This window comes from Gigantopelta aegis, chromosome 9 (assembly GCF_016097555.1).
Source record: "Gigantopelta aegis isolate Gae_Host chromosome 9, Gae_host_genome, whole genome shotgun sequence".
Lineage (NCBI taxonomy): Eukaryota > Metazoa > Mollusca > Gastropoda > Neomphalida > Peltospiridae > Gigantopelta > Gigantopelta aegis.
In genome coordinates, this window is record NC_054707.1 from 28,239,990 (window position 1) to 28,254,742 (window position 14,753).

The window sequence follows — 14,753 nt, forward strand, 5'->3', positions numbered from 1 at the left end:
CAGTGGCTTCGGGTTGAGAATCGGTCTCCACTCGCCATTTTTCTTTTGGGCAAAGAACAAATGGGAGTAACACCCCCGGGAGTCCAAATCCACCTGGTGGATGGCACCCGTACACAGTTTCCTTGGCAATCGTCGTTTCCACCAGAACCCGTCTGTCGAACGACAGCATCGGAGGCATCTGGGGAGAAGAAGTGAGAGGGGGAGAAGAAGTGAGAGGGGGAGCCGAAGAAAAGGGCATCCGATATCCCTCCTTGATGACCGACAGAACCTTCTGGCAGGAGACGCCATTGTGGAAGAAAATTACGTAACCTGGTGCCCACGGGAACGTCTGCTAATGGCACCTCCGTTAACAGTTGCCGGTCGTCGCTACATCCTCACCATGGCGGCTTACCACTCTTTAGCAGTAGCCCGAAAACGCACTGCCCTCAGACAAGCACGATTCTGTTTGACGGAGGATGGCGCCATCCAAGATTGCCAAGTAGGAGCAGAAACCTTAGGATTCTGAACCCCCTCAATAAAAGCTGGTTTCCTGGAGGAAGGCTGGCGAAATGCAGCAGCACCGGAACAGCACTACAAGCGTTACCAGGCTGGGGCAGGGGAACGAACTTGACCGACTCCTTATCCATGACAAGGCCGAAGTCCGACCCAAACAGCAAGGTCTCTCTCTGACCGGCTGCGAAAATAAGTTTTCACAACACCAGTAGCCCGTAGCCCAGACAAGTAATGATTGTGTCGCAACAAGAGATTATCTGCCCGCAAACACCTAGACATCTGCACAATGTTATGCGGCAGCCGTCAAACAACCTCGACACCAAATTACAAGACAAAAGAATTATTACAAGACAAAAGAATTGCTCACTAAGTGGGATATGAAGGGGCTTACGAGTTCCAAGCGACCACGATAGAGCAACTTTGAGAATCTTAAAATTTTGGGAAACTGTTGGGTCGAAATTGGAAAAAAAGTTTGGTCTTTGATTGGAAATTTACATTAGGGGAATGGGGCCGTTCACCGACCACAAAATGTATGGTAGATTATACCCTGTATTGACCGAAATCTTGGGCAACTTGGGAAAATACCAGGTTCCGTTAAATGATAGTTTATGCGGGATGTAGATGATTCGTCCTCTGGATGTTTCGTCCACTGTTGAACTCGAGACGATTCGTCCTCAACTAAAAATTGTTCTTGGACAATTCGTCCACTATAATTGTTTTTGTATTAGTTATTTACCGTATATTTTGTCCACGGACTAAGTAAATGTACGGACGGCAGAAGGTGGGTTACCAAGTATGATGGGGACAATTTGATAGACAGTCTATTATAGTTAATAAATGACATTTACAGTTGAATGCACATTTGATGTTGATGCTTAATAAAATGAAAAAGAAATTTTTATTTTATTCGTGTTTTTAGTCACAAAGCACATGCATACATGTAGGGGAGGGCGGGGCAATACGCACCCCTTAAGGATGTCTTATGATTTTATGGATGTAACAGATGATAGAACTTGGCTAGAACTTAGTAGCAGAATGGAGATAATATCGTTGTTTATTAGTTGGTTACTTCAAACGTCACGTTATGGTATTTTTGACATAAATGACAAAATGTTCATCTGTTGCGCATTGACTATTATCTTCCGACGCAAACTTCCTAGTGGAAACATCGAAAATCATGTACGAGCGTGTGGACAAAATGTGTACGGTAATACAGCAATCGCAATGTAGAAATCTTAATTTAGCAAGAGTTTAGTTACTAGCTTTGTTTTTGAAATAGTATGTCAGAATTGTAGGTGTAACTGAAGAGCAATTTGAATAACAACATATCAATAAAGTACTACAACATGGTTCATACAGGCAAGGACCAATAAAATTCAAGGACTTTTCACAGACCTACCTTATGTTTTCAATTACCATAAATACAAACCCCCAGTTACTGATATAGTCGCCGATGGCGTTGGGTTTATTCTCAGATTCGGCACTTGACACTTTCTCAGACTTGAATAACTGAGTTATGCTGAAGCTTGCAGTATCCGCTTTGTTTTTTCTGTGTTTTGTGCGATTTGAGTGCGCTCTCGCCCATGGTGCCAATGTTAATATCCTTGTGACAACAGGAACACACGGCCTTTTTCATACGTCCTTACTCTCTCTGATCCACACATATTTTCGACCACGTTTTGTTAAAAACACACTTTCCACTAGGCATGTTTAAATTTGAACATGTGCTTGCAAAAACTTCAAAATCAAAGTGATTCCGTGTCGTCTCGCCTGACTATTGTTTGCAGTTCTCAAAACGAGGCACTTTTGCACTTTTCAAGGACTATTTCCCCAAAAAGTTAAAATAAGCACTTTTCATTTCAAACTCCTAAACTCAAGCATTTTTCAAGACCGCGCGAACCATGTATAATGGACACAGACAGACAATAACATGTTGATAGTGCCACTAAAATTGTGTTTGTTTAATATACTAGTAGTTTACAACAAAACGAAAATAATTAACCATTTCAATGGCTAAGAAGTAACATTTTAGATTTATTGGTTTAAATGTTGTAATCGAGCAGACGAATTGTCCGAGGTGGGTGGAGAATTGTACGTGGATGAACTGTACGGTGGACGAATCCAGGGCACAATATTTAATGCGAACCGCTGTTCTGTTCGTGTGTCGGTTATGCAAAATTAAATTTACGCGAACCGCAAATCGGTTACGTCGTGACCTGTAGACGTTCAGAAATTAAAAACTGCAGACTTCATGATTACTGGAAATTTATTCATGCAGACATACTAGGGCAATGCCATGGTATCGGACGTACATTTCAGACATTAAATAAATGAACAAAAAGTTCCACAACTTTTTATTGTCATACATTATAACTAGGGTACCATTATTACCGTATATCTTCGCCTATAAGTCAAATTTTTTTCACCCAAACATTATTTTATAACTTGGGGGGTCGACTTATAAGAAGGTAAAAACATTTCACCCAAAAATATTACCGTTTTGGGGATTATTTTACAAGTTTTATTGTTGAAATTTGCCCTGTATTTATACTCAAATATGTTAATTTGACACATTTGTTTTTTAATAACCCTTTTTTTAGACATTAGAACGGTTTTGGTTATGCAAAATGGCGTGTGATCTCACTCGCATGCCAAGAGAACAGTCCACTTAGTTAAAATAACAGTCATCACTAATAGCAAAAATGTCAACAATACTAACTACCTGTTGCCGGAGTTTATTTTGAAATCTGGTCACTGGCATTAATGGTTGTTCAAACAATGTTTTGTTGGTGATTAACTTCAGCTTAGACTGATATCTGCAGTTCACTGGAGCAATAGGGACATACATAAAAACCAGTGTACTTTCCAGAGTTATCCTCCTTACATGTATTAATATGGCGGCAAAACATGTGATTAACTGATACTTTCAATTTTATTGTAGTGATCTGTTGTCAGTGTTTATAAATAAAGTTGTTGTCTGTGCACAAAACCATGCTGTACAGTGCCATACGGTAACAGCCAAACAGCTTTCACTATCTACTAAGGGAATATTTTGTTTTGATGCTATGTTACTTGTTTGCGATGTACAAAACGTTAAAACCAAAGTTTGTAAAATAATTTTCATTTGTTCAAATATTGTACATTATTGTTCTCATGTGCTGAAAATAAGAAATACTTCAATATTTATAAGTTGTTTTTCATGGGTCGACTTATAAACGGGTCAATAAAAAAAATATGTTTTCAGGGCTTGAAATTAGGGACTCGACTTATAGCCGAGATCGACTTACAGGCGAAGATATACGGTATATATAAACTTTATTCCATCTGTATGTCGCTTTAAGTGTACAGAGGAAAATATGCATGGTGTCAGACGTATGCACACAAACTGCAATTTTTCACCCACACATGGTTATGTCTAATTCTCTGACGTGTGAGGGCATATTAGAAATATTGTGTCCTATTCCTATAGAGTAGATGTTTATCTGTATATCAGATGTAAAAACTTTGTCTTTTAATCACACACTAAAACAATAGAGATAAACATGATTAGTGTCAGACGTAAAAAAAAATTGGTGTCGGATGTATTTGTGCGAAATACAACTTTACAAATTTTGTAAAACAGTCATTATAATTAACAAACAAGATGATATTAAAAACAAAAACACAGTTTGAGCTAGGATTTATTATTTTTGTTTGAAAAAAATTAAAAACAGTTACCATGTGCATCACAGGAGGGGGTTCAGAGGGTGGGGATGAACCCCCCTCTTGGCCATGGTTTTTTTTCTCTGTTTTGAAAAAAATCTTAAATATTAGCCATAAACTTAACTAGTTCAGTGCAAATTAAGAGTAACACCTATGACTACATGGGGTGGGGTGGGGGGCAAAGTGGCCACCTTGTGACTAGTGTACACCTACAAATGACAAGTGACAAGAAAAATTGCCACTAGCTACATGTATGACTATAAGATGACAGCACCACAGAAAAATTTCATTATTCTAAAATTAAAGGCATATAAGATGTGGCAGCCCCCAGTAACTAGGGACCTGAACAAGGTGCTAGAGATATATTTTAATATTTTTGCATTTATTTGTGATAAATAACTTTATATTTATTGATCCCACACATAATCTCTGTAAAATTAACTAAAAAATTTCAAAATAGTAAAGTGCTGCCAATGAATGTAAAAGTGGTTTCCGCAGTCAAATGTGATGCCACATTTATCATGTTAGCTGTGATCCTCTACAAATGTTCCAATTTGTATAATTCTGGCATTAAATGCAATTACTGGGTTTGTTATTTTATTATGGAGATGAACAGTTAGCTGCAAGTATAACTTTTACCTTTTAAAACATAATCAACACTTTTGGTGGGAAGCTGCCGTATGCACACTTTGATAAATTCCTCTTAATCCACTTATACGGTTAAAAAATTAATACTGGTATTCATAATTGGCTCTAGTTATAAAAAAATGTCTCCTAAAATCATACTGGCATTGCATAAATATCAATACTTTGCTTCAAAATTGGAAAAAATAAACATGCTTTATGGTGTTGGACGTATATGGTGTCGGACGTACACTATAACAGCACCACAGTAGCATGGCAATTGTTACATATTCAGTAATTGTTTTTATATTTTTTAATCAACCATATAAAATTAACATTGCATCTCAGTAACATTTTACAACCAGTTACTCTCGAGTGCCTAATAAACATAGGGGCTGAATAAGCATAGGGTCTGGAAATTTGTCTCAAATCAATTAAAAGTAGGGTGCGGAATTAGCATAGGGTGTGGAATTTTTCTTAAAAACCAATAAGAGTAGAGTTGCGGAATTAGCATAGGGTCTGAAAATTTTGCTAAATTGTAAAAATTGACTAGTAATGAAAACAGAATTTGGTTTCACGTAAAACTAAAAATAAGTGTTTTGGAAATAGCAAAAATATACTATTGTTATTTAATTTAGAAAACAAGTGGCTCAGAAATAAATAACTTGTAGTAAATTCCATAGTATGAAAAAATGTGTTCACTATAAACATGTTTCTATTATCTAACTGTTACAACTGTTATTGTCACACACAATTAATTAAAACTGTGTTTGTACGTTTAAATGAAATTATGATAATTAATGTGAAGCGAGATTGCAGCTTTGAAAACCAAAACAATCAGGGTGGATGACAGCTCGCTAGATTCATCTCCTATATTAACACATGGTTAATTATAACAAGACGTAATAACTAATTCTTTATTTTTAAAGCATAGATGGGGACACCTATGATGCCAGGGGCTGGCATGCATAAATCTCAGCTGAAGATTCACAAACAACTGTGGTCATCGGCCATGCCAGCTGTTAGCGGAACGCGCTGGAACTGGAACGCGGTTAGGGGATGTAACTCTGCCTAATTTTTCTTGCTAATTTCTAATACTCTATTTGAGAGTGAAAATAAAAAGGTTGAGTGGAATTTGTAATGTAAAAAAATATATATATATAAAAAGAGGAAAGAATGTAGATAAAGTTTGGGCCAGTTCCCCTTATCCTAAAGGAACTGTACTTTATCTACTCTAGTATACATAGATTAAAAAGTCATATTTACCTCTAAGAATTCGGTACTCCCGTCTTCAATGTTTGGTGAAAAGATGAAGTGTTGCGGGGCACTTGTGTAGTGGATATGACAGGAACCTTTTTTAAGTTATTAATAAGCGAAAAGGTAAACATTTCCCGGAATTGGGGGGGGGGCCTGCATTATTACCCGATATTATTTATTTAGGCTTGACCGCTAGCTGATGGACGGCAAATAAAATATTCAAATACATTTACATCGGGTGGCCCTTGTGTTATTGCAAATTCATTATGGGTGGGGGAGGGGGTCGTTAAAAGTTGAGGTAAAAGATACTGCATTACGCTAATGTTGAATAGTCCTTTGTTGATCTTTGTGTCATTTAACAATACATAACGCAAAATCTTGCGTTTCAATACCCCTCTCCCCTTGTAACGTTTTGTGACCGGGTCATATTTTACTTTGGGTTCTTTAGTAATACATATATGTTAAAATAAAATGGTAATGACTGGTTGCATTTTACTTTATGAATTAACATTACGTTGCACAATAACCCCCACCCCCCCACCACGTTTTGTCACATCCCATAATTCCCACACTCCTTAGTGCACGTTGTGTTGTTCTCAAATGATCCCATTATTCAATCATATATAATAAAGAAGTAACATACCGCTGGTCAGTAAATGTTATATTTGACTGGATCAACTTTATTAAGTTTCAATATCTTTAATACGCAATCTAATATCTCCCAGCAGAACTATTACATTGTAACAGTGTTCAAACTCGCACGTGCTGTTCGTCACATGATGTGACATCGGGTACGGCCATTACTTCAAAGGGAGTGAGTAGCACATTTAAATTAAAGGTGGGTTTTTTTCACTTAATTTACAACTATTGTAGTAACATTTTTTGTTGGTTTTTTAATTACAAAAACCATACCAAAAATGATTTAAAAAATAATAATAAAAAAATTAAATTTGAAAAAAAAGTACGAAACATATGTACACACATTTTTACAAAATAAGATCGTCTGCTTAAAATAGCACAGCAAATGATAGTGCAGGGTGCACATTAAGTCAATACTTTACTTCCTACGTCCGTTCGGACTATGTAAATAGCGGATTGGACGTGTTGCGATAGATCCCAAATATGTGTTGATGCAAATGGATGAATTAAAACAAAAACTTGTATTCATCTACCAAAACTGTATTAGGCAATATCAGACAATGTAGGCATTATTACTAAAAACTACGATACAACAGACTGTATCAAAACAAGATACACCTAATTTGCATATCCAGGTCAGACTTGTTTGTCACGTGTTCGTAATCAATCGGAAAACCAAACGAAAGCTAAATTTGTAAAAAAAATTATGAGTTCAAGTGTTCACAATGAGAGCAACTTTGGGAATCTTTACTGGGAAACCGCTGGGTCGTAATTGGGAAAAGGTTTGATATTGGTTTGGGAATTTACGTTAGGGGAATGGAGCCGTTCATCGGCCACAAAATGTATGGTAGATTATACCCATCCAATAGGTACCTAAAGAGGGGGGGGGGGGGGGGGTGTCAGTGGGGCAAAGAAAACAGCCGAAGTGATCGGGTTGACATTACGGAAACCGAAAACGGCCTAAGTGATTCTCATTTTAAAAAACCCAAAAGACTAAAAAAAAAAAAAAATCAGTTTCTCTGACGACGGAAATCCGTCTCACGACGGACAGTTAACAGCCATGTGATTGGTATAATTTCTTCATTTTAAGTTAACTACGTGTATTTTATTGTTATAAACTTATTTGTATATTATTTTTTATATCATTTTGCTTTTAAAATGAGCTATAATATGGTCTCGTGACATGTTTCCTTTAATGTAATATTTGACACTTGAAATAATAACCTTTCAAATGATACCAAACTTGTCTCACTTGGAACGAGTTTCTAAAAATGACCTATTGGTTTACTTTACCACGGAATTGCCCACTAATAGTATTCCTGCAAATGTTTTAGACTGATTTTTAGTACTTGATGCGCGGCAAACCAGTAGACAATAGTGTATTTGCAATCGGGATCGCAAACTTGCAACTTGAATAGAGACGAGCCAAACGTTTTAAAGAAATGTGCACGGACCGCTAAGGCGCCTAAATTAACTGCTGCTATTTTATCTCTAAAGGAATATATGTAGACATAATATTGGATTGCCTATAATTTTACAAAGGTTGAAAACGGTTTTAACGTAAACAAAAATGTCACAAAAGTTGAAAAATACTAACAATCTAATCATGCACTAATGAGTAGCCTGTTTTATAGTTCAGAGGAACTGGACATTTGTTGTTTGTTTGTTTTTTAATCTGCTGTATACTAAATTTTACATAGTGACAGATGGTAACCTTTATTTGTTATTTCTAATCATACACCAGGGAATGGGCATTTTTCCTCCAAATGTATCTATTTTGTTTCAGTACTAGGCTGATATTTAATCCTTTTACAATAGTGTTAACTTCTGCAAGCTGCACAGAGGTTCTAGAATATGGCGGCCCGATGCCCGAGGACAGTGGTTTTTAGATTCGGGCAACTAAAAATTACTTTTTGCAATCCCGATGGCAAGTGGTGAATAATAATAATAATAATAAAATAGATCTACAACGCTACGATCGTACGAAAACAAAAGACACATCTACAAGTCACTTCTTTTGTTTTACAAGCATTAAAGAAACTGTTTTATAAAACGTTTTCTTTTGTACTTTGTTTTAACTTTATGTATGAGCTAAAAATTATGTATTTAAAATATAATTTCAATGTAACTTTGATGTAACCGATCAGGTAACCCACAGGTTATGCAAATATAGTGCACGTAACCGAACAATTGGTTACCTAGGTAAAAACCACGTTAACTGACTTCCGGTTACTTCAGATTTCGAAATATTGTCCCCTGTGAATCGTCTGTGGACGAAACGTCCAGAGGACGAACTGTCTGGAAAGCGTTTATGCTTAGTAGTCCATGATTCCATTTATAATAAATTCTTGTTTAAGTTTATTGACATAAATGACTACATGTACATACAGAAAAATAACCTTTCATTCAAGTTTATTTGCTGCAAATGTCAGTTTTAAAAAAATTGCTGTCGGTATACTCAAAATACCTTTGGTGGGCCCTGCCACCGAAGGCAATTTTATTTTTTAATTTCTGTGGGTGATGAAATCTAAGTTCGAGCCCTGTTGATACATAAGATGCATTATAAGTGACTAAAACATCTACTGAAAAAAGATAAATGTAATATTTGATATTAAAGATAATAACCTTTCAAATGAGACCAAACTTGTCTCACATTCATGAATGAATTTTTAAAAATGACATTGATTTACCTAACCACGAAAAATGGTCTTTGACTGCAGAAGTGCACCTATACACTGGACAGTAGAGCTGCAATGAATACATCAAGTGGCAAATACAATATGTATCACAAATATGGGGTTTCGAATATGAATAAATATTCATCAGTACCAATAATTACAGTGAATCTACCAGTACTGTACTACTGACTTTTTGAATGAAGCAACCCACCAGTGAACAAAAGTCAAAAATAGCATTTAAATAGTAGGATGTGTTTAACATTAAATTTTGGAATGTTAAAATGCTGAAAATTTAAAAATTAAATGTCAGTAATAAAAACAAAATTATAATAAAATGAAAATTAACAAGACGAAAAACCCCAAAACATAGGCCTACTGCTTAAATACTTCTGTGTGTACATATAGCTTACAAACTGTGGTCTTACTAAATTTACATAATTAATAAATAATAATAAAGTTTTTTTAAAAACACTAATATATTCGGTTCTTCGGCTACTGAATAACGAATATGTATCCTGGATTATGGATAGCCTGTATTCGGTGCACCGAACACATGAGTGAATCGTTGCAGCTCTACTGGACAGCACTGTACATATAAGCCAAAAAATGCTTTAATGAACATTATTTTATAAGTAAATTTATAAATCTGTATCCTCTCAACATTGTTTTTAGTAAAATTTAATCCAGTTGTCAGACAGAAGGTTAATAGTAATACAAACACCAGGAATATAAACCTATACACAGCAAAACCATAGAATCACACACCAGATTATCTTATGCCATTATATGTTAGTGGGTGATCTGGTGCTGTAGCAACCGACTTTCAATCGATTTTGTTGTGCGTTATATATAGATATCGGTTTCAGCAACATGCCATGCGTTGAAGTGCAAACGCGGTTCCCAGACAATGGCGACCCTGGTGTCCGCCATTTTGGAAACACTGTAAGTCAAAATTCTTTGTTTAGCATTCATTCTGACAAATATTAGCGCACTTGCTACAACGTAGTTATTAGTTTTATGCACTGCACTATTTATATTACCTCAAATTCCTTCAATAAACAGCCAATGCCACCATAAGGTATTCGCTTCTTTTCATGGCTCAATTTATCCACTGGTGGGAGAAAGTTCATGGGATCCCTTGCAGCAAACAATGCAAGAAGGTTCGGTGGTAAATACTGAGTCATTTTGTCTTAGTCTGTACGAACAACAGTTGATAACTTGATAATATTCACAGTATGTCCAACAAACTTTACTACTGTTTTCAAGGGTACGAGAAGCGAGAAACGCACATGGCCATTTACCTCGTGCACGAAATGTACGCTTATTGGATCAATAAGCCATTGGTCCAACACAGCAACTGTACGGACGTATACTTTGGAATAGGGTACTATTTCTTTTCAGCAGGAAATGATGCTCATTCCGCGAACTCTTCCAGTTTGTTGATACAAATAAAACTAAAATTAAGAAATATATTTAATAGATTAAAAAAAAAAAAAACCTTTTTATTTCGCTCATAAAAAGTTATAAATGTAAACGATTTTATATTTACGTTTCACAAAGGCCGTACGATTGGCTATAATTATTCCCGAAAGTCAGTTTTATCAGCACCCCCGTCGTTGATTTTGGAATACTCAGATACATTTATACAGAGAATGATTGTTAGAAGAAATTCATAAATGAATGTAGTATGGTTACTTGATTTGAACGATATCTACAGAGGCAATCAACATAATGACTTGTTTGATAGATCCTCTTTCACACCAGCCAATAGTATTTTGTATCGGTGGTATTATGCTCACGTCGGTAATCTAACAAGTGAGGTTCACATCGGTACTCGGACTGCAGTGCAAATATGTCTGATAATTATAATGGATTGTTGGTGGAGGTGGTGGTGGTTAATTTGGTTCGTGCGGCGTCACCTGAGCCATTTTCCGGGTGACAGTGATAGCAACATCGGTTTACCATAGTCTTCAAATGGAAGTAAACGGGGAAGGCAAACTGACGTGTGACGTCAATAAAATCGATTCACTTGTTTCCCGGGCCAGGAACCGTAATACTAATATTTTCGTCCGCCATGTTTGCCGATATAAGTAATATTATAAAGTGATCAATTTGTGAATAGCTGTATAGACCACAGTTAACTGTGTTCTCCATGTGTGTGCTCTGTTTGGTATGATTGCATTTAGCCATGCACTGTAGTGTTGACAGGCTGGGTAAGCTTTAGTGTGGGGAACAACATGTGACAAGTATAATGGAAGTAGCAATGGCAGGATTAGAGGGCAATGGGGGACCAGCTGGTTATGGTATGTCTCAAAGAACACATATTACACATACTAATGTTCCAAATTCCAGGTCATACCCAAAGATCGGCACAGAAACTGGGGGAGAGGGATTTGGCACCACCACCCAAGCTGGAAGCGACTACGAGTGTTGTGAACGTGTAGTGATCAACGTTAGTGGTCTACGGTTTGAGACACAAATCAAGACTCTGAATCAGTTTCCGGACACCTTGCTTGGAAATCCACACAAAAGGAACAGGTATTATGATCCTCTGAGAAATGAGTACTTTTTTGACCGAAACCGACCAAGTTTTGATGCAATTCTTTATTTCTATCAAAGTGGTGGAAGATTGCGAAGACCGGTAAATGTGCCTCTTGATGTTTTTTCTGAGGAGATCAAATTTTATGAACTTGGGGAAGAGACATTTGAAAAGTATCGTGATGATGAAGGATATATTAAGGAGGAAGAAAAGCCTCTTCCGCAAAATGAATTCCAGCGTAGAGTGTGGTTATTATTTGAATACCCAGAAAGTTCCACTGCGGCTCGTTTAATTGCGATATTTTCTGTACTCATAATTCTGCTCTCCATTGTGATATTTTGTTTGGAGACATTACCGGAATTCAAACATTACAGAGTCGTTAATGGCACTGAAAATGAAACAAGTTTTGCACCTACTCAGCCTTCGATAGAGGAGGATGATATTCCGAAATTCAATGAACCATTCTTCATTATTGAAACTTGTTGCATAATATGGTTTACTTTTGAATTACTTGTCCGATTTGCCTCTTGTCCAGAGAAATTGGGATTCTTCAAGAATATCATGAATACGATAGACATAGTAGCTATCATTCCATATTTTATTACCCTTGGTACTGTGATTGCAGATGAAAGTAAGAGTAATAGTCAGGCAATGTCTTTGGCTATTTTGAGGGTGATCAGACTTGTACGCGTTTTTAGGATTTTTAAGTTATCCAGACACTCAAAAGGTCTTCAAATATTAGGTCAAACATTAAAAGCAAGTATGAGGGAGCTTGGACTTCTCATATTCTTTTTGTTCATTGGTGTCATATTGTTTTCCAGTGCTGTTTATTTTGCAGAAGCTGATGCAGAACAGTCACATTTTAAAAGTATTCCGGATGCATTTTGGTGGGCTGTAGTCACTATGACAACTGTGGGGTATGGAGATATGCGGCCAATCGGTGTTTGGGGGAAACTAGTTGGATCCCTGTGTGCAATTGCGGGTGTTCTGACAATTGCTTTACCTGTACCAGTCATTGTGTCAAACTTTAACTATTTTTATCACAGAGAAACCGAAAATGATGATAAGGGCACTTACAATCATGTTCAGTCTTGTCCGAATTTTCCACCGAAAAAGGACTCCCTGGCTGATGATTCTGAATGTGGGTCAGATATTATGGAAATGGAAGAAGGACACAGTTTGACACTGAATGATAAAACAAAAGAAAATCACACATGTAAGCTGAACAATCCTTCTAACAATAGTCTTAGTATTGAGACTGATGTATGATAGCAAATTGGTATGGAGATTTAAAAAAACCAAAAACCCCCAACCCAGTTTCATTATTGAACGGTGTGTTTAAAATTATATTGTAAGATGTCTCTAGTTATGTGAAAAACATGCATGTTTTTGTCTTGCCATTTATGCCAAATCTTACAACTTGTCTAGTTCTTTGTGATTCCAGCCCAAAGGTGTTGGATTGAATTCCTGATGTGATAAACTGAAAGAAATTGCCAAACCCTATTAAAAATGGCAGTATTGATTAGACATACAGACAGGCACACACACACGCACACTGGCAATATTCACATTATATACATTGCAGGCACACACACACACACACAAAACTGGAAATATTAATTTAAAAAAAAATTTCAGTGTACATATGAACATTTTCTAAGAACTACAGGTAAAATGTACTGATGATAAAACTTCACACTATCTATATACATTGCAGACACAGGCATAAGTACAGAGGAAAAGAGGAGAAAGTAGTTTGAATTATCTGACATTGTTACTACTTCACTACTTGTACAGTCGAGCGGACAACAATAATTTCTTTTTGCAATTTGGTCAGTATTGAAACTGAAATACTTCATATAGCTAGCTCACACTTTTACCTATGCACACTGACTACCTTAGTACGTACCTATCATGATTTTTGCAACAGTTCTTTCTTACTTAACTAATTAAAATTGTTTTAGCACTGATCTTAGTTCTAAAAAGTCCACAAAACTGTTGTAATCATTTAATTTATGCCACAGGCAAGAACATTAAATAAAACCCCAACAATTTAATGGCTAAAAGACTGGACTATACTTGATGGAAAAATCAGTTGTGTTTATATATACGAGTGCTGAAGGAGACAGAGAAGGAAGTTATTGATGTATGTGACCAGCGTGAAAATTTCTAGCTGTTGACTTCAAATCAACTTGAAGAGTGATCCAGTTATCTCATCTTTGCATTCTAATGCTGATGCTGTTGGTGCTTCTAAGGTGGCATGCCACTAAGTGTCTTGAAGACAACTGGAAATGTGAAGAGACTGGTAAGTTTTCATTTTTATTTAAATAGTAATCTACTTCTGCAACCCTGGCAATCGGCAGTGTTGTGAAGATTTGTACAGTGTTTTAAACTTTTCACAGCACTTTTTGTGCTTTGAAAAACTTAATGCCAACTCATAAAGAAATAATTGAAAAAGAAATCCAGTATAAATAAAAATGTTCCTTTACAAATTGTCATTAAATTATACAGATTAAATCTTATTTTAATACAGGGATGAAGACAAAATGCTAGAACAGCCAAGGTTTGTAGCTTGACTTGAATTGTCTCTGAAGTAAAAGATAATGCAGTGCAAAGATTGAGACCAAAGTTAGAACTGCGCGTGCTTAAGTAAGCTAGTCTGGGAGTGGCAGTCCTCTTTGTGGTGATGCAAGAGAGATGAAATAAACTTTGTGATGATTTAAGGGGGGAAAAATCTCCAGTAGAGGAATTCCTCAGAAGTGGCTTTCAGATATAGATTAGGCACTAGTTGAAGATCCATGGAATTATCCACTGTTTGCAAA

At 36.4% G+C, this 14,753-nt stretch overlaps 2 protein-coding genes across 3 annotated transcripts in view; one reads left to right on the forward strand and one right to left on the reverse strand.

The window, feature by feature from the left end:
* Positions 1-10,723, reverse strand: part of LOC121380503 (U1 small nuclear ribonucleoprotein 70 kDa-like) — a 100,835-nt gene extending 90,112 nt beyond the window's left edge. The window contains exon 1 of the mRNA XM_041509332.1: positions 10,433-10,723. Coding sequence (XP_041365266.1) covers positions 10,433-10,576 — 144 coding nt within the window. The 5' untranslated portion in view covers positions 10,577-10,723. The remainder of the gene's footprint in view (positions 1-10,432) is intronic.
* Positions 10,724-10,857: 134 nt separating this feature from the next.
* The window catches only part of LOC121380502 (potassium voltage-gated channel subfamily A member 2-like), a 48,509-nt gene continuing 44,613 nt past the window's right edge, over positions 10,858-14,753 (forward strand). Inside the window, exons 1-2 of one of the 2 annotated variants that reach the window (XM_041509331.1) lie at positions 10,858-13,147; positions 13,649-14,236. In XM_041509331.1, the coding sequence (XP_041365265.1) occupies positions 11,644-13,147; positions 13,649-13,686 (1,542 nt within the window). In that variant the 5' untranslated portion in view covers positions 10,858-11,643 and the 3' untranslated portion in view covers positions 13,687-14,236. Of the gene's footprint in view, positions 14,237-14,753 lie in introns of both variants that reach the window. The other variant, XM_041509330.1, reaches the window with a different exon arrangement.